The 26113-nt window shown below is 42.0% G+C and overlaps 1 protein-coding gene across 2 annotated transcripts in view; it reads right to left on the bottom strand.

Annotated features, from left to right (window-relative positions):
• Positions 1-26113, bottom strand: part of ppil2 (peptidylprolyl isomerase (cyclophilin)-like 2) — a 392675-nt gene that overhangs the window by 249754 nt on the left and 116808 nt on the right. For both annotated transcript variants that reach the window (XM_088000184.1, XM_043716075.2), the window contains exons 9-10: positions 8606-8681; positions 3716-3876 (exon numbers count right to left, since the gene is read on the bottom strand). In XM_088000184.1, the coding sequence (XP_087856310.1) occupies positions 3716-3876; positions 8606-8681 (237 nt within the window). The remainder of the gene's footprint in view (positions 1-3715; positions 3877-8605; positions 8682-26113) is intronic.

The following is a 26113-nucleotide window of genomic DNA, read 5'->3' as shown; positions in this document are numbered from 1 at the left end:
TGATTCCAGAAGATAGGTCAACACAACTTTAAGGGCAATGGGAGATGGGCAATGAATGCTGACCTAGCCAGCCGCATCCACATTCCAATAAATAATAAATTTAAAAAAGAATCTGGTACAAATGTGCAATTAGGACCACTGCCATTGACAGAAAAATTCAGGCCATTGTAGCTAGGAGCGTTTAGTTTTCATTCCTACTCATCATTAAGCCTGGCTTCCATTACAGCCGCTACATCATCACCTTATGCGGCAATTTGCATCTTTAGATTCCTAATCTTATTCCTAACACCCCTCTTCCATTAATGAACAAGTAATCCAACAACATACTAGTTGGAATAACAATGCACATGTACTTTCTAGCGCACTTAAAAGAATATTCAGACCATCGAGGCAGTTCCATCATTTAAAATGCTTAAGGCAGAGCTTGGACATCAACTTCACTTTCCCACATGCTCCACATATCCCTCAATTCTCCAAGGCCCAAAATTTCAACTCAATCTTCAAATACATGAACAATCACGCAGGGTAGAAAATTCTATAGAATTAGAATGCTTCGAGTGAAGAAATTTCTTTCCATCATGGTTCTAAATGGTTCATCCTTTATCCTGAGAGTGTGCCTAATGTTTGATCCCCCAACCAGTGGAAATGATCCCTTGACATCTACCCCGTCAAACACATTCAGAACATTTCAATTATATCACTTCGCATTCTTCTAAATTAGCCTTTTGGAATAGAACTTTCAGCACTGGCCAAGTGTTGACACACGAAAACGAGATACTGCAGATCAGCATAGCATCACATCAGAAATAGGGGTCATCAGAAAATTGCTCGAATTCGTCAAGCTACATTAGTAAAAAAATGTCAGATTCAATGATACAAAATCAAGGTAGTTAATCAGCGAATGCATTTGGCAATAACAGTCGCCCATGCACCAGTGCACTGAAATGATTGGAATACTATAATCATCTTTATTTGTGTATCTATTAAACCTTCAACATGAAGACTGGAATAATCTGCAGCTGCTAGGAACAAGAAACAGTTTCTGATGCACCTTTATACATTTAAATAATGACCAGGCCAAGCAGCAAAGAGAGACTGTGTCAGCCAAATAGCTGTCAGGGTGGTATTTATTTGATCATTAGTATACAGACAAATCAAAGGCAAGGGACTAATTAAATGTTCTTCTGAAACTTCTTAAATATTAGGGCTATACTTGAGAACTAACTAATGTAATCCAATTATTCAAAACAACTGTTTGATTAAAATAAAAGAATTATAGACTAGTTGATCCACATTACCAGTGTGGTAAATGCTTGAATACATTTTCCTGGTTGCAATCAATGTTTATTAAATAACACAGAATCCAAAAATACTTGTGATGTGGTTTTGGAAACAATAAGTCTCTGGGTACTAATCGGCTAAGATTCTTTTAAGATGGAAATGCATTTGATGATCAGAGGCATACAGTAGCTAACATCAATTTGGATCTTCATAAGTAGAAAATTTTAGTGAAAGCACGAGGCTTTAGAGGTGATAAGGACAAATAGTATAATAGCAAACTTGGTTTGCGGACTTGGCAGATACCAGTGATCACTGGAATAATGTTTTTAGATAATAAGCAGCAGAGTACCAAAGGGCCATTTCTGTCCCACTTATATTAAAACAAAATGGGGAGGGCACTTCTAGTATACCAAATGTCCTGATGATATCAACCCAGCATTACCAGATGACATGAGTACTCAAGATATATGATGATCTGGACAACTTATGTTATCAGGTGAAGGGATGACACATAGTAATTAACTTGGATAAACTCAAATGGCTGTATATTGGGGCAGTGTCAAAAAAAAAGAGAACTACATCAGTCTGCCTCAGCAGTAGTGATCACACCACTAAACAACATAGAACATTACAGCGCAGTACAGGTCCTTCGGCCCTTGATATTGCGCTGACCAGTGGAACCAATCTGAAGCCCATCTAACCTACACTATTCCATTCTTATCCATATGCCTATCCAATGACCATTTAAATGCCCTTAAAGCTGGCGAGTCTACTACTGTTGCAGGCAGTGCGTTCCACGTCCCTACTACTCTCGGAGTAAAGAAACTGCCTCTGACATCTGTCCTAAATCTATCACCCCTCAATTTAAAGCTATGTCCTCTTGTGCTAGCCATCACCATCCGAGAAAAAAGGCTTTCACCGTCTAACCTATCTAACCCTCTGATTATCTTATACAATGCAGTAACACAGAAGCAAGAACTAACACTGGGTCCCCCAGCCATGCCAATGTGTCCAAGATTAAACCCAACTATCTATTTCTATTGGTTCTTAATCACTTTGCCAATAAGCATGATCAATGAAGTACAGCTGAAAGGGACAAGTTTAAAACGAATTGTAAATGAATCATATATCTACATGATGGAAAAACATAACCTTGTAACTCATAAATGGCAAGAAGTAATCAGCTTTCTTTCTCACATTTAAAGATGCTGCTTGGTAAAACTACTCATGTTGCATGAAGCTTTATTTTTAATTATCTGCCTGACTTCTAACATCTTGCATCAGGCACATAACATGATAGTACTGATGAGGCTTGTAAAGGGATTGTTTTACAGGATCTGTAAGAAAAAGAATTATGTGATTGACTCTGTAAATATGGGATTCACTTCATTCTCAGTGAATTCAATGCCACACAAGTGGTAAGGAAATCACAATTTCTACACTGAATCGCTTCACATCCAACATTTGCTATTTAGTACCTGAAGATGCAGTTGGCACTTATGAGTAGACAACCACAGAATGATTGGAATCTCTTACGATGACAGAATTTGATAGTTTAATGAACTACAGTAAAAGAGAACACCATTAATACATTGCAAGTCTGTCAGCATTGGAAAAGAGCAGTAAAAGTTTTAATCTTTTTGACAACTTGGTCAGACTTTTTTTTATTCCAGATGCTGTAAATTTCCAGGATTATCTGATATTATTTCAGAATATCAACAAGTTTAACTGTGTAATTCAGTGAACCATGACACATGTTGGTAGTGGCAGAGGGTCACCAAATGTGCACCAACTCAAATAAAAGACTTCTGAGATTATCAAGATCACTGACTCCTAATCCAAAATGAATTCTGATTATTTTAAAGAAAATCTTACCAATCAGCCTCAAAATACCAGCTTTGGTTTCCAGTACATATAAAGCTAAAGATTTAGTGATATGAAAACATATCCAAATCTCAGAAAACACTTTAGCTTTGTTTTTAGTTTACTTAATGTGAACCCCTCAAGTTTACATCTGGTCAGTTGATTATCCATTAATTTCATCCATTCCTGATGAAGGGCTTATGCCCGAAACGTTGATTCTCCTGTTCCTCGGATGGTGCCTGACCTGCTGTGTTTTTCCAGCACCACACTCTTAACTCTGATCTCCAGCATCTGCAGTCCTCACTTTTTCCTATCCATTAATTATACCTACTTAAAATGGAAATTAGCTGAAATCTTCCAGTAAATGAGAGGGTTTTTTTTAATTTAATTGGACGACAACATTAAAGCATTAGGGTTCTATTATTGAATTGAAAACCCCCTCAAAAGTGATCCATTGACATTCACTCCATATTTTCAAAAGAGCAGTGAACTATTGATTCTCTCATTTAACATGGCATCTTCATTGAAAAAAGATGTAAAGTCTTTATGTATTATTGATATTTGAACTCACCGCATTTATTTTATCCACTTTCTTCTGTTCTGGTTCTTTCATGATAGATGCCAAGATTTCATCTCCCTTATAATCTCTGTACAGCTCACTCAAAGTCTCCTTCAGTTCCAGACTGGTGGCTTTGAGATAGTATGATGGGTCTGATCTTGCTTTCTCCTCCTCTAGAAAACAGGCAGTGTATAAGTGAGAAATCCGAAAGGACACTCGCAGCATCCATGTGAAGTGTACAGTAAATCAGTGTGGGAATTCAGGACACCAGAATTTCTGAATTAAGTCTAGACTATTAAAGTACACAATTTATTGAAAATATATTGTTATAAATAACAGCTGATTTATTCTGAATAAATAACTGCACAGGATAATGTGAAACCTGGGAAAGTAGTGAGGGAACACTTGAGTGTCACTCAAACCAGACACTTTCATATGTTTAGACGATGGAGGAACAGAAACAGCCCATTTAGCCCAGCTGAGTCTGCTCTGCCATTCAGTGAGAATGATGGTTGATCTGATGACTCTCAACTCCACATTCCTGTCTTTTCCCCCATACCCCTTGATTCACTTACTGATTTTAAAAAAACTGCTTATCTTAGCCTTGAATCTACTTAATGACACAGGCTCACAGGTTTCATTATCGTCAGAGAACAAATTCCTCCTTATTTGTCATAAACATGCAAACTCTTATCCTAAGATGATGCTCTCTGGTCTTAGATTGCCCCACTCAGAGAAACAACCTCTCCATACTTTCCCAGTCAAGTCCTTGACAAATACTGTATGTTTCAATACAGTCTCCTCTCATTCTTCTAAACTTCAATCAGTATAGGTCCAAACTTCTCAATTTCTCCTCATAACCATTTATCGGAATTAGTCATTCAGCTGATCTTTTGTAATAGTTAAAACAACCTTGGACGAAATGTTTAAACTATAGTCTTGGAATCCTGAGAATGCCTTGTTTTCCTCAGCTGCTTCTTGTACCTGTGCCTGCCGGGAAATCTGCTGCCACTGTACACCATCATTGTTCACCAAGCTCATCTGACTTCCAACATCCTCAGATAGGCACTGTAGCTCATCTGCAACTGCTTTGTGACATGAATTGTCAAACTACACCTAGGTGGGTCCCTCCATCTGCTGCCTTCCACTCTAGAAGAGCTCTAGAAGAGATTTCTGGTTTGCCATTAGTTAAATCTAATTATTGTATCCTTCCATGGATGGCGATTGTCCTCCATTATATTGCTGAATTGGCAATACTTCTCATCAGAGTCACAGCTGAAAATACCTATGGCTTATTGGATTTTAATGAACATCAAAGCCAACTCTTCATGCATTGGGAACAAAGATCACTGCCCAATTTGCAATACACCTAACTCAAGAGATAGCATGCATAACATATTCCCACCAGCCTTTGGCTGTGCAGCTGAGATTAATTAATTCACAATGGACCTGGGATGAAACCATATATCTTCCTGTTTAGAATGGAGAAGTGCACATATACACAGAAATCAGGGAAATAAAAATGAACAATATTAAAATGACAATACAGTTACTGCAGATCCTACAAGCTGTAGAAACAAGATAGAATCAAGTGCAAAGTAGAACCACAATGCATTTCGGGTTATTTGTCAGTTCCTCCATTACTTGATTAACACAGACAAGAACAAAGTACCAGAAGTGCAAGAAGGTACAAGGCAGTTGCCTGAAAAAACCTCAGCATTGAGACATAATCAACATAATGCAGCAATGACCTCAGGACATGTGCTAAGCAGGTTTGTGTATGACAAATCAAAATATTTATTGGTAAAGGCTATTTCAAGCTCACTCAAAAGTCTTTCAAATTTGGACCATCAGGATCGGGGACTGGCAAATCTCTCTTGCTGGCTGTACAGGTTGACAAATTAGTTTTTTTCCCTTGTTTTGTGGTTGCATGCTTTCACCATATAATAAACTGCATTTATTCTGGAATTTTACAGTCAAAGTACTTCAGTAGAACTGTTTTTTTTTGATCTAGGTAATAAAACTGATGGGGCCATTTGTCAAAAATAATAGAACATTTCCCTTGGGCTAAATAGGTCTATAAAAATAGACATCTTTGGTTACTTAAGTTGCACCCTTTATCATGAAGGAAATTTTATCATAAAAGAACTCAATGAATTTGGCACTGATTGCTTTAATAAATACAGTATTTGCTGGTCTGTAACACTGCACCTCTTCAGAGAAAACTGGCAAATGTCAACGTGATCTGTTTTATACAGCTGCCAGGATCCTTCAGGTATAAGGCCATTTCATTTTGATTTGACAAGTTACTGGACACACACTTCTATAGAATTTAGTTTATCTCAAGGTTTGTGTCTCACAATCACAGCTTTAAAAAAATTCATACCTCCTTGGTTTACTGACAGTACATTGTACAGACATGCTACAGTTTTTATTCCATCCAATTATTTAATATACTTTCAACATTTTTTGAAATCTTTCACATCCAATTCCATTTTATTACAGCCATTAAGAATAATATCTATTTTTAAATTGGTCTTTCAAAGAAATCAATCTTAAATAACTTAACAACAAATTAGCTCCATTAAATCCATACACATCTCCTTCCATTGCACTGGGACAGAAATCATGGAAATAAAGTCCGCTGCAACAAGATGAACAATATTAAGATGACAATACAGTTACTGTAGAACTTATGGCCAAGTATTGACAAAATCAAGTGCAAATTATAAATGCACTCTTGTAACAAGGAAGTCTACATCCACTCTACCGACAGGCGCATGTATTGCCACTGACAGATGTACACCTGAATAATGCTCATATTACTCTCGTTCCAGTCTCACCACACTTGACATTCCAATCATTGCTCTCCTTACTGCCAAATAAATGTTACAGTAGTTGCTCTGCTTTTCACTGTGCTGGCTATTTCCCTGATCACTCTGTTCCTATCCTCGCACTCATGGATAATGGTAAATAGTGATAAAGCAGGGAGGTGGTGAGGGATCTGGAATGGGACAGACAAGTATTAGGAGTGGGCTGTGCGGATATTGCAATGACCAAAACATTTGAAAATTAATCCTTTGAATTAACCTACTTTGTGATGCAAGCAGTTACCTGTGGCATCGCTAGCTGTGATGACAGAAGCATTGCAACTACATAGGTGTTGAGTGCACTCTCTGTGGTTGCAGTGGCAATAGGTGCAGACAAATTTATAATTATTCAGTACAATTATTGTGTGTGAATCTTCATTCTCAGCAAATATTTTGTATATGCCTTAAATCTTTCTGTTAAGTGTTCATACTGTAGCTATCTTCCCCATACATCAATTCTTTACAATAAATACCATGAAATCAAGTGTGCGCTTGACTCTGAAAATGACCAGACAAAAATTCTCCACGATTTCTAATCTTTTTTTCTGTGTTTACCCATCACATTTCTACAGAAAAGTGAGAAGATCTTCAACCATTCTGTTGTAGCTCTTAAGTTTCCAGTCACAGATCAGCAGTCTGGGCTCAAACAGATGGGGATAGTTCACTTTAACACATATTTAAGTACGGTTTACATTCAGGTTGTACTTATATTGTTGTTCGCCCTAGTTGCAACTCTCCTTGAGGGGATATGATGGATAGCCCAATTCACAGGAAATAAAGTGATGTTGGCTCAGCAAGTGTTTTATTCCTACATTTATAACTGAATACTTGAACTGTTTTGTTGCTTCAAGAAGCTACTTCACAGTTAGAGATAGATTGTTTGAAAACAAAAATAATGAAGGATTATGGGGGCGTGCAGAATCTGGATGACTTCTCACATGCATAAGAAACCAAAATGGATTAGCTGGACTGAATCGTTTCTGTCTTGTCATTTTTACACACTTAAACAAATAACTTCAACTGAAGATTTGGAAAAGAATCCTCACTTCAGATATTCTCTTTCTTCTCTACAAACTATCACTAGGGCTATTCCTCAGAACTTTCCATCTTCTCCACACTTAGCCCATTACACTAATAGCCTTGGTTATACTCCCATGTCTGCCTCATCCTCAACCCTAACTAAGCAGCTTGTTTCATCTACATCCTATGCTGTTGTACCTTATCACCTCCAGTAACACTACTTACTTTATTTAAGAACAGAATGAATCTATTTGATTTGCCTGATGTTATACAGCAGAATACAAACTCCTTTGCTTGTTTTCACCACCAGCATTAACAGAAAAATAACAGCAATATCGTTCTTTCTTTTGCCTTTAGGATCACTTCAGCTGACAGATTTTCACTACTAATCAACATTCAGTTTAATTCAAGTCACAGTTGTGTTAAGTGTTACTTGCAAATTAAATTATTAGACTAGAATGTTGGATTCCTATAATAAATATTTTCTAAAATAAATCACAGAGAATAATCATAAATGAAGACTCATTTCTCCTACACCAGTTCAACCAGTGACAAACATCAGAGGAGTGGATTCTGCTATAGCTTAAGTCACTCCCCAGTAATTCATTACTGTATAGTGAATGGCTGTACAGCCCACTCCCAACTTTCTTTATATTTTAAACATAGCTATTCCTTCTGCAAATTCAGATGCACAAATGACTGAAGAAACCCCTGACACTTAGGATAATTTTAAGTTCCACAAAATTCAGTTGTGAGACTAAACGACATTTGAAGGCATATAAATGATGGAAAACATTCTGAAAACATAAAAATATTAGCTTCATAATAGGTTTCATGAAGCCACATGTTCATGTATTTACACAGAGTGTACGCTAGCTATGAGGTCACTTTGGGCACTTAAAGGAATGTGCCCATAGTAAAATGTTTTGTGCAAAAGACTTACATGATCAACTGATACTACTTTAAATCTAATAATGATACAGAAGTCCATCAATCAGAGATTTTTTTTTACCTGGATCAGGCACCTTCAGGTCATTTTTGACATGGAAAAAGTTTGAAACATTAAACTTGTCCACATTGGATGGATCCTGCAGACAAAACAAATAGTGAAAGGTTACACATCAGACCAAATAACATAGAGGAAATAGAAAAGGAACTTTACTTATTCATTTAATGAAAACATAGTTTTAGAATTTTATCCCCAGTGAAGAGGGCAACTTTACAGTATCATCTCATCCTGCTTAAATAAAAAAATCAATGCAGCAAGATAATTTTGAGGAACTGGGATAGAACAATACTGAAAGGAGAAATGTTTGGAGCCCCTCACTTGTCTCAGTTCTTACAGCAGGGTGACCAACCAACAACTTGAAGCTGTTTTCTTTCATTTCTCAGTTTAATATAATTGAACATTTCACTGTGCAAATGATATGTGAATTCTATACTAAACTCAGCAAAATTGTATGGGAAACCCCAGCATCCAAACATGCAGTGCACAACTAGCCTTTGCAACCAACAACAACCTGAAGAAACAAGTGCCAAAAATTGGAAGAGTAGTGGGATAAACAGGATAAGGATTCAGAAACTGCAACATGAGAAGCAAGAAAAACTCAAAATGTAAGACAAGCAAATAAAGACCAAAAAGTGAGATCAGAGGGAAAAAAATACAAGAGAGGAATAAGAGACTGGGTGACAGAAGTGAAGAACCCATTTTCCAGTCAGGCAAATTCTGAGTTTTGAGTCAGAATATCAGCATATTTTAAACTTGCAGCTCTTTGTCAGTATGTAGTTCACTTTCTCATTTAAATTTGCCATTTTAATTCTCCATTCTCCTGTGTTGACTCGCAGGGCTTCCTAGAGCCAAGTGGGAAAAGTCTCAGTGCTCTCCTACTCTTTCTCTTTCACAAGAAGCCTGTTCTTCAGCTTGTATCATTGAGTCTGTCACAAAAGAAGGGCGGCATGTGGCTCAGTGGCTAGCAGCGCCATTTCAGTGCCAGGGATCCAGGTTCGAATCCAGACTCAGAAAACTGTCTGTGTGGAATTTGCACATTTTCAATTTGAAGGAGATCCCCACCCCACGTGCTTTTAATCTCAGAGCTCTCAAATGCTTCTCATATGACAAAGCCTTCATCCTCAGGACCATTCTTGTGTACGTTCTCTGAACCCCCTCCAAGGTCAGCACATTCCTCCTCAGATACGGGAACTGAATAATTGAAAATGGAGATACTTGTCTGCCACCATTCATGACTAGATGTGGCAGGACTGCAGAGCTTACAACTGATCTATTGGTTATAGGATTGCTTAGCTGTGTCTATCGCTTGTTGGTTATGCTCTTTGGCATGCAAGTAGTCCTGTTTGGTAGCCTCACCAGGTTGACACCTCATCCTTAGGTTTGTCTGGTGCTCCTCCTAGATGCCCTCCTGCATTCTCCATTGAACCAGATTGATCTCCTGGCTTGAGGTAATGTTTGAATGGGAGACATGCCAGGCGACTAGGTTACAGATTTTGCTGGCGTACAATTCTACTGCTGTTGATGACTCAGTGCCCCATGGAGTTGTTGGATCTATTTGAAGTCTGACCCATTAAGCATCATCTCCACAAGGACTGTGCAGTGGTCACCCTTACAGAAATGGTCATGGACAGATTCAATGGACAAATTTGGCAGATTGCTAAGCATGAGGTCAAGTTTGTTTTTCCCTCTTGGTGGGTCCCTCAGCACCTGCTGCATACTCAGTCCAGCAACTTTAGTCTTTAGGACCTGACCAGCTCAATCAGTATTGTTGCTGCTGAGCCACTCGTGGCAGCTAACATTGAAATTCCCCATCCAGAGTACACCTTGCAGCTTTGTCAGTCTCAGTGCTTCCTCCAAGTGTTGTTCAACATGGAGGAGTACTGAATCATCAGCTGGGGGGGGGAATAGTATGTGATAATCAGCAGGAGGGTTCCTTGCCCAACTTGATTCTATGAGACTTTATGAGGCCTGTAGTCAATGTTGGAGAACTCTCAGAGCAAAACCCTCCCAACTGTACACCACTGTGTCACCACCTCTACTGTGTTTGCACTGCTGGTGCTATAGAACATATCCACAGATGGCAATGATGCCATCTGGGGCATTCTCTGTTAGGTATGAGTTTGTGCACATGACTATGTCAGGCTATTGCTGAGAGAGCTCTCGCAATTTGTTGGCAAGAAAGTCTTTGCAAGGAGGGCTTTTTCTGCTGCCAAGGTTGATTCCTTTATTTCTCTTTGTTGAGGCTTTGTAGGATTGATACAACTGAGTGGCTTGCTCGGTCATTTCAGAGGGCAGTTAAGAGCCAATCATATTGCTGTGGGTCTGGCGTCACAAGTAGGCCAGGTCAGGTGAACATGGCAGACTTCCTTCCTTGAAAGCCATGAGTGAACCAGATGGATTTTTCTGACAATTGACAATGGTTTCAAGGTCATCAATAGATTCTTAATACCAGATATTTGTATTGAACTCTCGATTCAAATTCAGCACCACGGTGGGAATCAAACCCAGTTTTCCAGAACATTTTGTGTTTCTGTACTAATAGTTTAGTGATAACACCACTATGTCATCCAGCTTGTCATTGTGCAATATACTAGATAATATTCCAAATCTAAGCGATTTCATTGTGTCCACTTGGCTATATATTGTCCTCTCCTTTTGGTGAGACAAAGGGACAAAAGAAATAATCTAAATGGTTCAATTATCCATAAATTTGGAGAGCACAAGTAGATGTCAAAGAAGCTCAGCCAAAGCTTCAATTCACAGGACTTAGTATTTAACTGCACTATGAGCTCTCCCAATAGGTTTGAATATACCATCTGACCTGGTAAATTATTAGATTAGATTCCCTACAGTGTGGAAACAGGCCCTTTGGCCCAACTAGTCCACACCAACCCCCCGAAGAGTAATCCACACAGACCCATTTCCCTCTGACTGATGTACTGAGCACTATGGACAATTTAGCATGGCCAATTAACCTGAGCTGCACATCTTTGGATAGTAGGAGGAAACTGGAGTACCCGGAGGAAACCCACGCAGACACAGGGAGAATGTGCAAACTCCACACAGACAGTCGACCAAGACTGGAATTGAACCTGGTTCCCTGGTGCTGTGAGGCAGCAGTGCTAACCACTGAGCCACTGTGCCACCCTATTCTAAAAGGTAATTTGCTCTACTCTATATGCTTACTAAGTTTTAAATTTACATTTCACCAATTTAAATTTATACTATCTGACTCTGCTGGCTCAACAGACCCAAGTGTAATATCCTGGATTTATCATATAACACCATATAACCCTCAATGAGTATATTCCTTAACACTTTTTCCCCAACAGTAAAGGTCAGGTTTTTCCTTGTATTTGCTCACATTGAATGCTCTTGGTAGTTTGAATAATTCTTGTTGGTATTGCCTGGAAATTTTCCATTACAAGTAAGTAGCTGCCTGAATGCATGCAATACTCTAATGTCTGAGTAACAGATTATAAAGTTTCTGTATGATAGCGACATGCTTGTCCACCGATTTTCAGTTGCATATTCCAATTGTCAATTAGGTCTTGCATATTTTCTCGATATTGAAAGTGTCAAGCATTCTTGTCCAAATTCTATTAAATATCCTTATTGTTGAACTTCCTTCTAATATGCAAAACTTAATTTGCAAACATTCAATTTCATTTGTCACTTATCTTGTCAATTTGCAATACAGAATTCATTCCACAAAACAATAGAGCATCCTCTATCCACCACTACACACGCTATTTAAATAGCTCTCAACCAATTTAACAAAGCAATTTTTAAAAATAATTCTGTGTTACTCCACTTGGCATTTTGCATCGTCTGACACAATGGATGGAAATTTTTTCTTGTGACTACAGTCCTGATTTGGAAGTTTGTGGCAATTCCCTTTGGGGAGCAGGATGGCAGTAGTAGCCATCACTTTAGATTATGTTAAGGCTCAGGGGAGACCCGACTCATCATGTGGCAGGAAATTGCTAGATCTGTGATGACCTCCTTTGAGTGAAGGACTAGGAGCCATGTTTATTTAAATGGTACCCAGACAGGCAGGCACCTATTACCTGCCACGCAGCAGGATCACTCTGGCTGTTCACGAGGTGGTGTTTTTCCCACGGACACTGCTACCACCTCCTCTCCTACCTTCAGACATCACTGCTTCCCTGAAATGCTAGAACTGCTCCTAATTTCATCTGTGAATTCCAATCACTTGCTGCTCAGTATAGATAAGAAGTCTCAAGGTCTAAAAATATCTCCCAGGCTGTCATCCAGACTGCCTAAAGAACAGTTGGAGTTGGCCGTTGATGACAGCAGGACGCCCTCCTGCCTGGCTGCAGGGGGCAGCAGAGGTCAGCAGCCATAGGGTCCACAGTTGAGGAGTTACACAACACCAGATTTAGTCCAACAAGTTTATCTAAAATCACAACCTTTTGGAGTGCTGCACTTTCGTGAAGCCACTTCACCTGACGAAGGAGCAGCATTCTGAAAGCTGGTGACATCTGACTTTCTCCACCTCAGTCCCACACCAGCACGTCCATATCATGTCCACAAGTGAGACTGAGTTCAATATTGCAAGGGGTCAACAACCTCGTGTTCCACAGGGGTAACTGGAGTACATTCTTTGCAAAGTGGCACACACAAAAAGCATCAAAAAACATAAAGGTAGAGACTGTAGAGGAATGCCAAACAGCAGCTTGGATCCAGGCCTGAACACCAGATGGCACATGTGGACATGGAGCCAGTTCAAGCTGTGAAAGTTGTACCTCATGCAGGACAGTGCATGTAGGGAACACTTATTAGGGCGATCACAGGACTTTTTCATAGATAAACATGCTGATAAAAGGGTTATGTTCCCACTGTGATCATGTGTAACCCTTCTACTTGCCTGCAAGATAAGAGAATTCACAACACAAGGGAGCACACCAATCTGCAAACAGAATACCAGACATCTGTCTACCAACCCCTACTGTAGAGGAGACTGCAGAAACAGGTGAGGAAGCTTGACATTTTTGTCACATCTGACAGGTCAGCATCTTAAAACATCGGTGGCTCAGTGGTTAGCACTGCTGCCTCACAGCTCCAGGGATCCGGGTTCAATTTCCGCCTTGGGCAACTGTCTGTGTGGAGTTTGCACATTCTCCCAATGTCTGCATGGGTTTACTCCGCGTCCTCCGGTTTCCTCCCACAGATACTAAATGAATATTTTGCATCAGCATTTACGGTGGAAAAGGATATGGAAGATATAGAATGTAGGGAAATAGATGGTGACATCTTGCAAAATTGTCAGATTACAGAGGAGGAAGTGCTGCATGTCTTGAAATGCGTAAAGGTGTATAAATCCCCAGGAGCTGCTCAGGTGTACCTGAGAACTCTGTGGGAAACAAGAGAAGTGATTGCTGGGCCTCTTGCTGAGATATTTGTATCATCGATAGTCACAAGTGAGGTGCCGGAAGACTGGAGGTTGGCAAACGTGGTGCCACTGTTTAAGAAGGGCGGTAAAGACAAACTAGGGAACTATAGACCAGTGAGCCTGACCTCAGTGGTGGCAAGTTGTTGGAGGGAATCCTGAGGGACAGGATGTACATGTATTTGGAAAGGCAAGGTCTGATTTGGGATAGTCAACATGGCTTTGTGTGTGGGAAATCATGTCTCACAAACTTGATTGAGTTTTTTGAAGAAGTAACAAAGATTGATGAGGGCAGAGCAGTAGAAGTGATCTATATGGACTTAAGTAAGGCGTTCGACAAGGTTCCCCATGGGAGACTGATTAGCAAGGTTAGATCTCATGGAATACAGGGAAAACTAGCCATTTGGATACAGAACCGGCTCAAGGGTAGAAGACAGAGGGTGGTGGTGGAGGTTTGTTTTTCAGACTGGAGGCCTGTGACCAGTGGAGTGCCACAAGGATCGGTGCTGGGTCCTCTACTTTTTGTCATTTACATAAATTATTTGGATGCGAGCAGAAGAGGTACAGTTAGTAAGTTTGCAGATGACACCAAAATTGGAGGTGTAGTGGTCAGCGATGAAGGTTACCTCAGATTACAACAGGATCTTGACCAGATGGGCCAATGGGCTGAGAAGTGGCAGATGGAGTTTAATTCAGATAAACGTGAGGTGCTGCATTTTGGGAAAGCAAATCTTAGCAGGACTTATTCACTTAATGGTAAGGTCCTCGGGAGTGTTGCTGAACAAAGAGACCTTGGAGTGCAAGTTTATAGTTCCTGGTTAGTGGAGTCACAGGTAGATAGGATAGTGAAGAAGGCGTTTGGTATGCTTTCCTTTATTGGTCAGAGTATTGAGTACAGGAGTTGGGAGGTTATGTTGCGGCTGTACAGGACATTGGTTAGGCCACTGTTGGAATATTGTGAGCAATTCTGATCTCCTTCCTATCGGAAAGATGTTGTGAAACATGAAAGGGTTCAGAAAAGAATTACAAGCATATTGCCAGGGTTGAAGAATCTGAGCTACAGGGAGAGGCTGAACAGGCTGGGACTGTTTTTCCTGGAACGTCGGAGGCTGAGGGGTGACCTTACAGAGGTTTATAAAATTATGAGGGGCATGGATAGGATAAATAGACAAAATCTTTTCCATGGGGTCGGGAGTCCAGAACTAGAGGGCATAGGTTTAGGGTGAGAGGGGAAAGATATAAAAGAGACCTAAGGGGCAACTTTTTCACGCAGAGGGTGGTGTGTATGGAATGAGCTGCCAGAGGATGTGGTGGAGGCTGGTACAATTGCAACATTTAAGAGGCATTTGGATGGGTATATGAATAGGAAGGGTTTGGAGGGATATGGGCCAGGTGCTGGCAGGTGGGACTAGATTGGGTTGGGATATCTGGTCGGCATGGACGGGTTGGACCGAAGAGTTTGTTTCCATGCTGTACATCTCTATGACTCTACGTGCAGGTTAAGTGAATTGGCCATGCTAAATTGCCAATAGTGTTAGGTGCATTAGTTGGAGGTAAATGTAGGTGGAATGGGGCTGGGTGGGTCTCTCTTCGGAGGGTCGGTGTGCTCTTGTTGGGCTGAAGGGCGTGTTTCCACAGTGCAGGGGATCTGATTAAATCAGAGTGACGAACCGAGTGTTAAGAACAGAAGGTAGATGGGAATGAGATCATACATAAATCTGAGCTAACTCTTAGTGTTTCCTACTGCAGGTCCTCATAACAAAGAGAAACATCCAACTCAAACTGCTACCATATCACATCTATCCCTTCACCCTCCGCCAACAGAAGCAGTCACATTGGTGGATACACATTTCATGATTAAGTTCGGGTTCATATTGGATGAGCACATTACAGACAAACATCCACTAGTAATGCAGGATGTGACAGTTGGAGGTCCCTGCTGATGGTTTGCTTATTGTAACAATAGGGAGACACCTGCTGGAAATGCAGAGACTGTCAGTGACTATGGTAGAGACACTACATGCAGACTTCAGGGGATGGCACAGGAGTCTTACCAAATCTTGAATGCTATCATGGTTCTGTCATGTGAGTGCATGGCTTCCTCCATGGGGAGGTTGGTGACAGCTATGGAAATTCAAGTCCCCTAAAACTAACACTGGTTGCCGATACATTCTTGGGCCTATATTCATCACTCTGGGCATGTTGTAGAAAGCAGGAGGAGAACCAGCAAATTGTTATGGGGTATTATTTCATGCTGCTTCTAAAGGTGCACTGGAATCCCCTCTGCCACTGACCTGAGCGCCTCCAGGTGAAGCTAAAAGGGTCAAACCTGCAGCTGTGGCAGGTGAATCCTCCAGTGGATGTCAACTGGACTCCCCTTACACAGCTAGAACCTACATTCTCTCCAACAGCCATATCCCACTTTCCTTTCACAGCCACAACCCTGATCTCAATGCATCAATACAGAATGTTCTGCTATAAAACGATAATTCCATTCTCGTGTAACCCTGTGTTATAAGAACATTGAGTAATAACAGCACCATTTAAACTAATGAGGCTGGAACTGCATTATAACCAATACATGCTTTTAAAGTTCACGCTATAGAAACAGTGCCTCCAATTCACCAATCGCGTTATAGTGAATTCACATTAACAAGCGTAATAGTAGAACAACCTGTACATTCCCCAGCCCTTTTAGATCAATAAATAGTTGCAACTCAGAGTTTAAATCCACCAGAAAGACTACCTCACCTGCTGCAGGTCTTGTGAATCTTAATGGATGAGTTTTTTATTTAGACTGCAGATTTATTTGCAAGGGTACAATTTAATCTGCCAGGGTTGTGTTTTAAGGATTGCGCAAAATATTTAAATGTATTATAAATAGGCTCCCACTGCTTGCCACTCTGTTTGCCAAATCTAATTGCAACTTTTCTTCTGCTGTCAAATAGCTAACATTTTGGGTCCCAAATTTCCTGCTTTTTCAAGCCACATCAAATTCTGGCCATGTCTGCAGAACTCCCATTCATTTCTTAATGTTGGTTCCAACTATGCTTGCCCCTCAACTCCTGCGATCTGTAATTGAAGCAGTGCTCATGCATGTGGGGCTTTCAGTAAACATTCTTAAAGTCTAACTGAACAAACTCATAGGCGCTTCCAAATTCTATTTTAGATCCACAAATTGTTTCAGTAAGGTCAGAAAGAAGCATAACTCTTTCCTAAATCTCAGATGACTTATTTATTAAGCTGTTATTATAGAAGCACTCTTCCAATGTACAGATTGAGAGAAACTATTTGCTCTGGCAGAAGAGTCGAGAACAATGGGAACATCTTTAAAATTAGAATTAAATCATTCAGAAGTGATTTGCCAAAGAAAAGGTAGGGGAAATCAGAACTTCATCACACCAATTTATTTGAGCAACAGCTAAATTGAAACTTTCAAAACCGAAGTCAATAGATTTTTGTTTAGACAGAGTATAAGAGTTCTGTAACAAAGATGGATTGACGGGGTTGTGTACTGAACAGCCACTACCCAACTGAATCACAGTACAGAACTGATGGGTTGAACAGCCTTCCCCTATCTCTACCCAACTTTCTGCTTAGTATGATATTCATTACTATACTTATTATTGTTGAAAGACTGATTATAGATCAGTGATCCTAGGTAGAGGAAAAAAATATTCTATTGTTCAGGTTCTGGCACTTCTTGTTTGCCCAAGGTTTCAAAATAATATTTCAAAATAACAGGAAGCAAACAAATCAAAACTAAGGTTACAGATCTTCAACTGAAGGTCTTGGACCTGTGCCACGAGAAGCAGCTGCTTTCCTTTAGATGCGGCTTATACTTGGACAGAAACAAAGATTGCCACTGTAAACAGCATGACAATTGGGAGATCTACACACATGGCTGCAACACCAGTTATGTCAAACAAGCCATGTGGATCTTCAGTTTTTCAAATGCAACCCTGATCTTTGTACCTCATTAACTCGCATCTACTAGGTTTGGCTTCTAAATATTACAGCATAAGCATGGAATTATTCTGCACAGGAGGATACCATTCAGCTCATAGTGCAAATATCAAATCTTCGAAAGAAGTACAGTATTCCACTTATTTGCATGTGACAATGTTGAACAGTTGTTAAATCTCTCCGTAACCTGTCTGCTCTAAGGAGTACAACCCAATTTCTCCCGTCTCTCTATGTAACTGAAATTCCACTCTCGCAAATTTCATCAGGGCTTTGACTGATTCCTTAATTACAATGGCCATAACATTCCAGTTGGGACCTAACAAGTGTAAGTTCTTTGCTTTCTTTTCCTCAGTTTTTAAAGCTGAGTGTAATGTGGTTTTAGAGCAGCCTTCTCAACTTCTACTGCCACATTCACAAATTTGCTTATAAAAAACAATCTTCAGTTTTACCAGGATGTCGCCTGGATTGAAGTGCAGTAGATATAAGGAAAGGTTAGACAAACCTAGATTGTCTTCGGTAGAGTATTGGGGCTGAGGAGCAATCTGATAGAAGTCTATAAAATTATGAGAGGCATGGATCGGGTAAATAGTCAGTGTCTTTTTGACAGGGTGGAAATGTCAAATATTAGGGGGCATAGGTTTAAGTTGAGAGGAGAAATGTTTAAAGGAGATGAGAGAGGCAGGTATTTTTGATACTGAGAGTAATAGGTGCCTGAAAGGCTTTCCAGAGGAGGTAGTAGAAACAGATACAATAGCAATGTTTTAGAGGCACTTAGACAGACACATGAATAGGTAGGAAACAGAGGGATTTGTACAATGTGCAGGCAGATAGAATTAGTTTAGAATGGTATCCTGGACAGCACAGCCATGGTGGGCTGAGTTACAGGTTCCGACCCCACTCCCAGCTCTACACCCACACCAGATCCCAGTTCCCAGCCCTGCCGAGTTTTCACCATCCCCGCAGACCTCCCCCTCACTGAGGACGAACGATCAGTCCTCAGCAAAGGACTCACCTTCATCCCCTTCCGTCCACGCATCAATGAATTTAATACACGCCGTGACATCGAACAATTCTTCCGTCGCCTCCGCCTCCGAGCTTACTTTCACAATCAGGACTCCCGCCCACCTTCCGAGGACCCTTTCGCCCACCTGGACACCCCGCGCTGGCCTATTACCTGTCCTCGATCTCTTCATTTCCAACTGCCGCCGGGACATTAACTGCTTCAACCTGTCTACCTCCCTCCCCCACTCCAATCTCTCAACACGCAGCCCTCCAATCCCTCTGTTCCAATCCCAACCTCACCATCAAGCCAGCGGATAAAGGGGGCGCAGTGGTAGTCTGGCGCACTGACCTCTACACCGCTGAAGCCAAACGTCAACTCCAGGACACCTCTTCCTACTGCCTCCTCGACCATGACCCCACCCCCCATTACCAAACCATCATCTCCCAGACCATACAGAACCTCATCACCTCAGGAGATCTCCCACCCACAGCTTCCAACCTCATAGTCCGGGAACCCTGCACTGCCCGGTTCTACCTACTTCCCAAGATCCACAAGCCTGACCACCCTGGCCGACCCATTGTCTCAGCATGCTCCTGCCCCACTGAACTCATCACTACCTACCTCGACACTGTCCTATCCCCCCTAGTCCAGGAACTCCCCACATACGTTCGAGACGCCACCCATGCCCTCCATCTCCTCCAAGACTTCCGTTTCCGCGGCCCCCAACACCTCATCTTCACCATGGATATCCAATCCCTCTACACCTCCATCCGCCATGACTAGGGCCTCCAAACCGTCCGTTTTTTTTTATTTCCAGACGTCCCCAACAGTACCCTTCCACCGACACTCTCATTTGTTTGGCTGAACTGGTCCTCACCCTTAACAATTTCGCCTTTGAATCCTCCCATTTCCTCCAGACCAAAGGGGTAGCCATGGGCACACGTATGGGCCCCAGCTATGCCTGTCTCTTTGTTGGCTACGTAGAGCAGTTGATCTTCCGTAATTACACTGGCACTATTCCCCACCTCTTCCTCCGCTACATTGATGACTGCATTAGCGCCACCTCGTGCTCCCGCGAGGAGGTTGAGCAATTCATCAACTTCACCAACACATTCCACCCTGACCTTAAATTTACCTGGACCATCTCTGACACCTCCCTCCCCTTCCTGGACCTCTCCATCTCCATTAATAACGACCAACTTGACACTGACATTTTTTACAAACCCACCGACTCCCACAGCTACCTGGATTACACCTCTTCCCACCCTACCTCTTGCAAAAATGCCATCCTGTATTCCTAATTCCTCCACCTCCGCCGGATCTGCTCCCAGGAGGACCAATTCCACCACAGAACACACCAGATGGCCTCCTTCTTTAGAGACCGCAATTTCCCTTCCCACGTGGTTAAAGATGCCCTCCAACGCATTTCGTCCACATCCCTCACCTCCGCCCTCAGACCCCACCCCTCCAACCATGACAAGGACAGAACACCCCTGGTGCTCGCCTTCCACCCTACCAACCTTCGCATAAACCAAATCATCCGCCGACATTTCCGCCATCTCCAAACAGACCCCACCACCATGGATATATTTCCCTCCCCACCCCTTTCCGCCTTCCGCAAAGACCGTACCCTCCGTGACTACCTGGTCAGGTCCACGCCCCCTACTACCCACCCTCCCATCCTGGCACTTTCCCCTGCCACCGCAGGAACTGTAAAACCTGCGCCCACACCTCCTCCCTCACCTCTATCCAAGGCCCTAAAGGAGCCTTCCACATCCATCAAAGTTTTACTTGCACATCCACTAATATCATTTATTGTATCCATTGCTCCCGATGCGGTCTCCTCTACATTGGGGAAACTGGGCGCCCCTGAGCAGAGCACTTTAGGGAACATCTCCGGGACACCCGCACCAATCAACCACATCGCCCCGTGGCCCAACATTTCAACTCCCCCTCCCACTCTGCTGAGGACATGGAGGTCCTGGGCCTCCTTCACCGCCGCTCCCTCACCACCAGACGCCTGGAGGAAGAACGCCTCATCTTCCGCCTCGGAACCCCAGGGCATCAATGTGGACTTCAACAGTTTCCTCATTTCCCCTTTCCCCACCTCACCCTGGTTCTAAACTTCCAGCTCAGCACTGTCCCCATGACTTGTCCTAACTGCCTATCTTCTTTTCCACCTATCCACTCCACCCTCCTCCCTGACCTATCACCTTCATCCCCTCCCCCACTCACCCATTGTACTCTATGCTACTTTCTCCCCACCCCCACCCTCCTCTAGCTTATCTCTCCACGCTCCAAGCTCACTGCCTTTAATCCTAATGAAGGGCTTTTGCCCGAAACGTCGATTTCGAAGCTCCTTGGATGCTGCCTGAACTGCTGTGCTCTTCCAGCACCACTAATCCAGATAGGCCCTTCAGCCTATCCCTGTCCCTGTCCTATTCTGTATTCGACTTTATAAGTTCCCTCTGTTCCTAGACCCAGTTGAAAATTGTCGCTTCTTGCTAAATCCCCAACCCTTTGTGCTTCTGCAAAAGTATAGCAATCCTATGCAGAGGTTGACCAGCATTGGGTGGGTGGTGTGACAAACAAAATGTCACACTGAAACAGTTGGTGGTGTTCTTACCAAAGAAAAGATAGTGGGCAGTGTGGAAGAGGACAGGGCAGTTTTAAATAAACATAAGCTGTGCTTTACTTTGGTTGGAAGCATCAAGTTGGTTATGCCTCTAATGATAGATTTTGGTGGTATGTCTGCAGCAGTCAGCACAAGATAAATTGACTTTAGAGATGTTTCACAATGGATTGAGGATCTATATTTGAAAAGTAGCTTCCCAAGATCTCTTTAATCAGATGAAAACACTAACATTGGGTGAACAGAAATAGGGGCCTACAATGCAAGAGAGAACGTGAGTGAGTGAAAATGTTTGGCTTCAATCCTTGCTATCCATCCCCAGATACATGAGGCTGCAATCTACAATAATGATTTGACAGAAACAGAGAAATAGTGGTTTTGTACTAAACGTACCATGAGTCAATAAAGATTCCAGTACAAAGAGGAGCACTGGGATTTGTTTGCTGCCATCCTGTCAGTTACTTAACCCTAACAATTTACAATCAGATTTGAAGTAGCATAGCCCACTTCAGCTGAGAAAATTCGATTTGTTCAAAATATCCATTTCCACAAATTATACACTAGGGAGTTGAAGCTAGCAAGGATAATCAGCAGAACACTATTATTCCATTTTATTGTGGATTGGGGATCATTTATCCATTCAGGGTTTCATAAGAGTTTTCTTGGTTATCTGTGAGGTTTAAAAAGAAACGTCTGAAGAATGAACTGGAGGTGGCTGGTTAACATTCTGCAACAGATGGGGATTATCTTCTCGCACTTTCCAAGGCAAGTCTAATAAGACCAGGATGGAAACTATGCCAGAGAAATTAGTTTTACATCAGATGATAGGATTAAATGTTTTACTTAGACTATTTCAATTGCAAATTATAGTATTTTTTTCAATAGAAACCGTTGGGCAGACGAGGCCCATGTTCACTCAGAACTGTTAATATGATATTGTAAAAACCTGGCACCAGCTTACAATAGGGAAGGGAAAAATAAAACTGAAGAGGTTTCCATAAATACTTCCTGTCAGATAGATGGTGACAAATGAAAATCTGCCACTTCCCCATGACCCCTGAAAAAGATGTTTCATACAGCAGCAAAGATAATCCTCCCACTGCATCCATATTCAGTCTTAGAACAGAGTTTAACAAGTAGCTGGGTTTCCTACCATGCCAAAGGCAGAGACAGGAGGGAATGCATCTCCTGCAGTGTCAATGGGCTACGGGCAGAACTTCTGCCCCTCACTTGGCATCTCAGAGAGCTGCCACTGTCTCTGATTAGCTGAGGGGATGCCAAATGATGGGAGTGACAAGGACGGGGTGGGGGTGGGGGTCTCCCCCCTTTGGGAGACGGGATTCAAAGTGGAGGCCATGCCTTACCCTTTCCGAGTAAGCTAACTTGCAAGGTTCTCCCCCCACCATTTCTGACTTTCTCCTGCTGGCCACAAACTTGGGGCTGGACAAAAAGCCAATCTTGAGTCATCATTAAATAGCCACGTAAGGACCTTAACTGGGGCAAGAGCAGTCAAGCTGCTCTTGGTCTCACCCACTCTGCAAAATTTCAGAAAGTTCAGGGTTGGCAAAAGGGTGGATGGTGGCAGTTGAGGAATCCCAACCATGCCAGTGGACCCTTTCTTAGATATCTCTAGCTATTGCCATGTCAAAGGTGAAAAATGCAACAAATTAGGTGTTGGCAGCTGCATTTGATCCTGTGCCAGGTAAACTTTCAAATTTGAGATTTGAAGTCATTCCAGCTTCATGTCACATTTTACACAACTAAAATTTCAGAAAAGCACGCATGCTACATCATACTGTTATCTATCAATGACAACATTGATAGAAGTAGTGACGACAGTCCTTGTGGAGGTAAGTTGTCAACTTTACACTGAGAACACCACTGTGTTGTGATGCATTACTACTGTGCAGAATGGGATAAATTTTGCACAAATCTAACAATTCAAGGCTAGGCATCCGGGAATCCTGTCGGCCAGCAACAGCATCTACAACCTCATGGCCTGGCATATCCCCTCCTCGACCAATACCAACAAGCCAGAGGAGAAACCCTGGTTCAATAAAAAGTATAGGAAGGCATGGCAAGAACAACGCTTGACAGAACCTAAAAATGAGGAGTCAACTTGGTGAAGCCACAGTGCAGGATTATTTGACAAGTATTGCAAGCAGCATGTAATAAAACTAAGTGATCCAATAGTCAGATTGAAGCTTTCTTGTCCTGCTACATGCAGCCATGAACAGTGGTGGAGAATTAAATTAATCAGAGGCAGAAGCTTCACAAATAGACCCATCCTTAATGTTCCAGTAGCCCTGTCATATGCAGCGCAAAAAACACTGAAGCACTTGCATCCATTTTCAGCCAGAAGTGCCAATTGGATGAACCATCTGTCTTCCTCCTTGTTTGGGTCCATCAGACACTATAGTCTTCAACTAATTTGGCTCATTTAATCCGTTATCAAGAAACAAATTAAGACACTAAATATTGCAAAGTCTATAGCCCCTGGCAACATGCTCGATAACTAGACCATGGCCAAGTTTTAGATTAGATTAGATTAGATTACTTACAGTGTGGAAACAGGCCCTTCGGCCCAACAAGTCCATACCGACCCGATGAAGCGTAACCCACCCAGACCCATTCCCCTACATTTACCCCTTCACCTAACACTACGGGCAATTTAGCATGACCAATTCACCTCACCTGCACATTTTTTTGGATTGTGGGAGGAAACCGGAGGACCCGGAGGAAACCCACGCAGACACAGGGAGAATGTGCAAACTCCACACAGTCAGTCGCCTGAGGCAGGAACTGAACCCGGGTCTCTGGCGCTGTGAGGCAACAATGCTAACCACTGTGCCACCGTGCCGCTCACAAGAGTATCCCATCCAGACCTATTCCCCTACCCTATTATTCTACATCTCCCCTGACTAATGCACATAACCTACACATCCTTGAACACTATGGGCAATTTAGTTTGGCCAATTCATCTAAACTGCACATCTTTGGGCTGTGGGAGGAAATCGGAGTACGTGGAGGAAACCCATGCAGATACAGGGAGAACGTGCAAACTCCACACTGACAGTCACCCAAGGCTGGAATCGAACCCGGGTCCCTGGCACTGTGAGGCAGCAGTGCTAACCACTGAGCCACCGTGAATTCAGTGTAGCTATAAAATGGACATCTACTCAGCAAAGTGGAAGCCGAGTCCTGAGTACAGAAAGCATCCAATCCAGTCAGGTACTACCCTGTTATTCTGATCATTTCCATCAATTTGCTGATGATCATTTACAGTATTATTAAGAGACATTTTCTTGGGAATAACCTGCTTAATGATATTCAGTTTGTCTGCCAGGGCCACTCGGCTCCTGGCTTCATTACAGCCTTGGTCTAAACATGAACAGAAGAGCTGACTTCCACAGGTAAGATGAGAATGACTGCTCTTGACATCACGGCAGCGATTGACAGAGTATGATGGCATCATGGATCGCTACCAAAAATGAATTCAATACAAATCGGTGTAAAGCTCTCTACTAGTTGGAATCATACCTAGCACAAAGGAAAATAGTTAAGGTGATGCTCCTCATGTGCAGCATCTCACCAAATCTCCTTTGACAGTACTGTCCAGGCCAAAACATGTACTATTTAGAAGAACAAGGGAAGCAGATGAGTAAGAAGCCCCATACCACCATTTTGATTTAAAGCCACATCGCTGTTCCTTCACCTCTGCTGGGTCAAATTCTGGAATGCCCTTCCTAACACCACTGCGTGTGTGCACCTCCTAGTACCAGTCTTCCCAGTGCATGGATTTAATTAGTCTAAGAGTCAGCTCAGCACAACCTTCTCAAGGAAAATTAGGAATGAGCAATAAATGTTGGCCTGACCAGCCATTCCTGAACAAATAAAAATAAGATTGCACTTTAAATTATAATCCTGCCATTCCAATGCTGCCAAATTTGGTAGTTCTTAAGTCTCACATCGAGTCATTTGATCCATTCACTCAAATGTCACAGAACAGAACACAGACATTTCATTAGTTCCATTTGTTGTGTCCATTTTACCTATGTCGAAATACAAAATTTTGTCATATAAATTTATAGTTTTAATTCTGAGACCTCAAAGGCACAAAAAGTATATAGACTGTCAATGTGATCAGTATATTTTGAATACAACAATTTGAGAGAAACAAGAATTAATTTGGGATAGCTATTTAGCATGAACGCTGTAAGTATCACCAGGTGAAATCAAGTGAAAATTAATCTAAACAAAGCTAGGTCCCAGAAACAAGAAATCAAGCAGATAATTGTGCAAGATTTTTTTTAAAAGTGATGTGGGTTGAGGAATTGTTGAGTGTTTAGACAGATAGAACTCTCTCTGTTCCGCATTACATGATATGCTCATTGAATTCAGTGGTGAGGGAGTCATCACCAAGCCACGGCTGACGTTCTCTGATGTTTTCAAAATAATTAGTTACAGTGGATAGTCCAGCAAAACCACAAGATTCAG

This window comes from Chiloscyllium plagiosum, unplaced genomic scaffold (genome assembly GCF_037043375.1).
Source record: "Chiloscyllium plagiosum isolate Xiang-an unplaced genomic scaffold, Cpla_swu_hap1 HiC_scaffold_24, whole genome shotgun sequence".
Taxonomy (NCBI): Eukaryota; Metazoa; Chordata; class Chondrichthyes; order Orectolobiformes; family Hemiscylliidae; genus Chiloscyllium; species Chiloscyllium plagiosum.
Note: the sequence above shows the minus strand (reverse complement) of the source record. Positions and strands in the feature narration are given on the sequence as shown.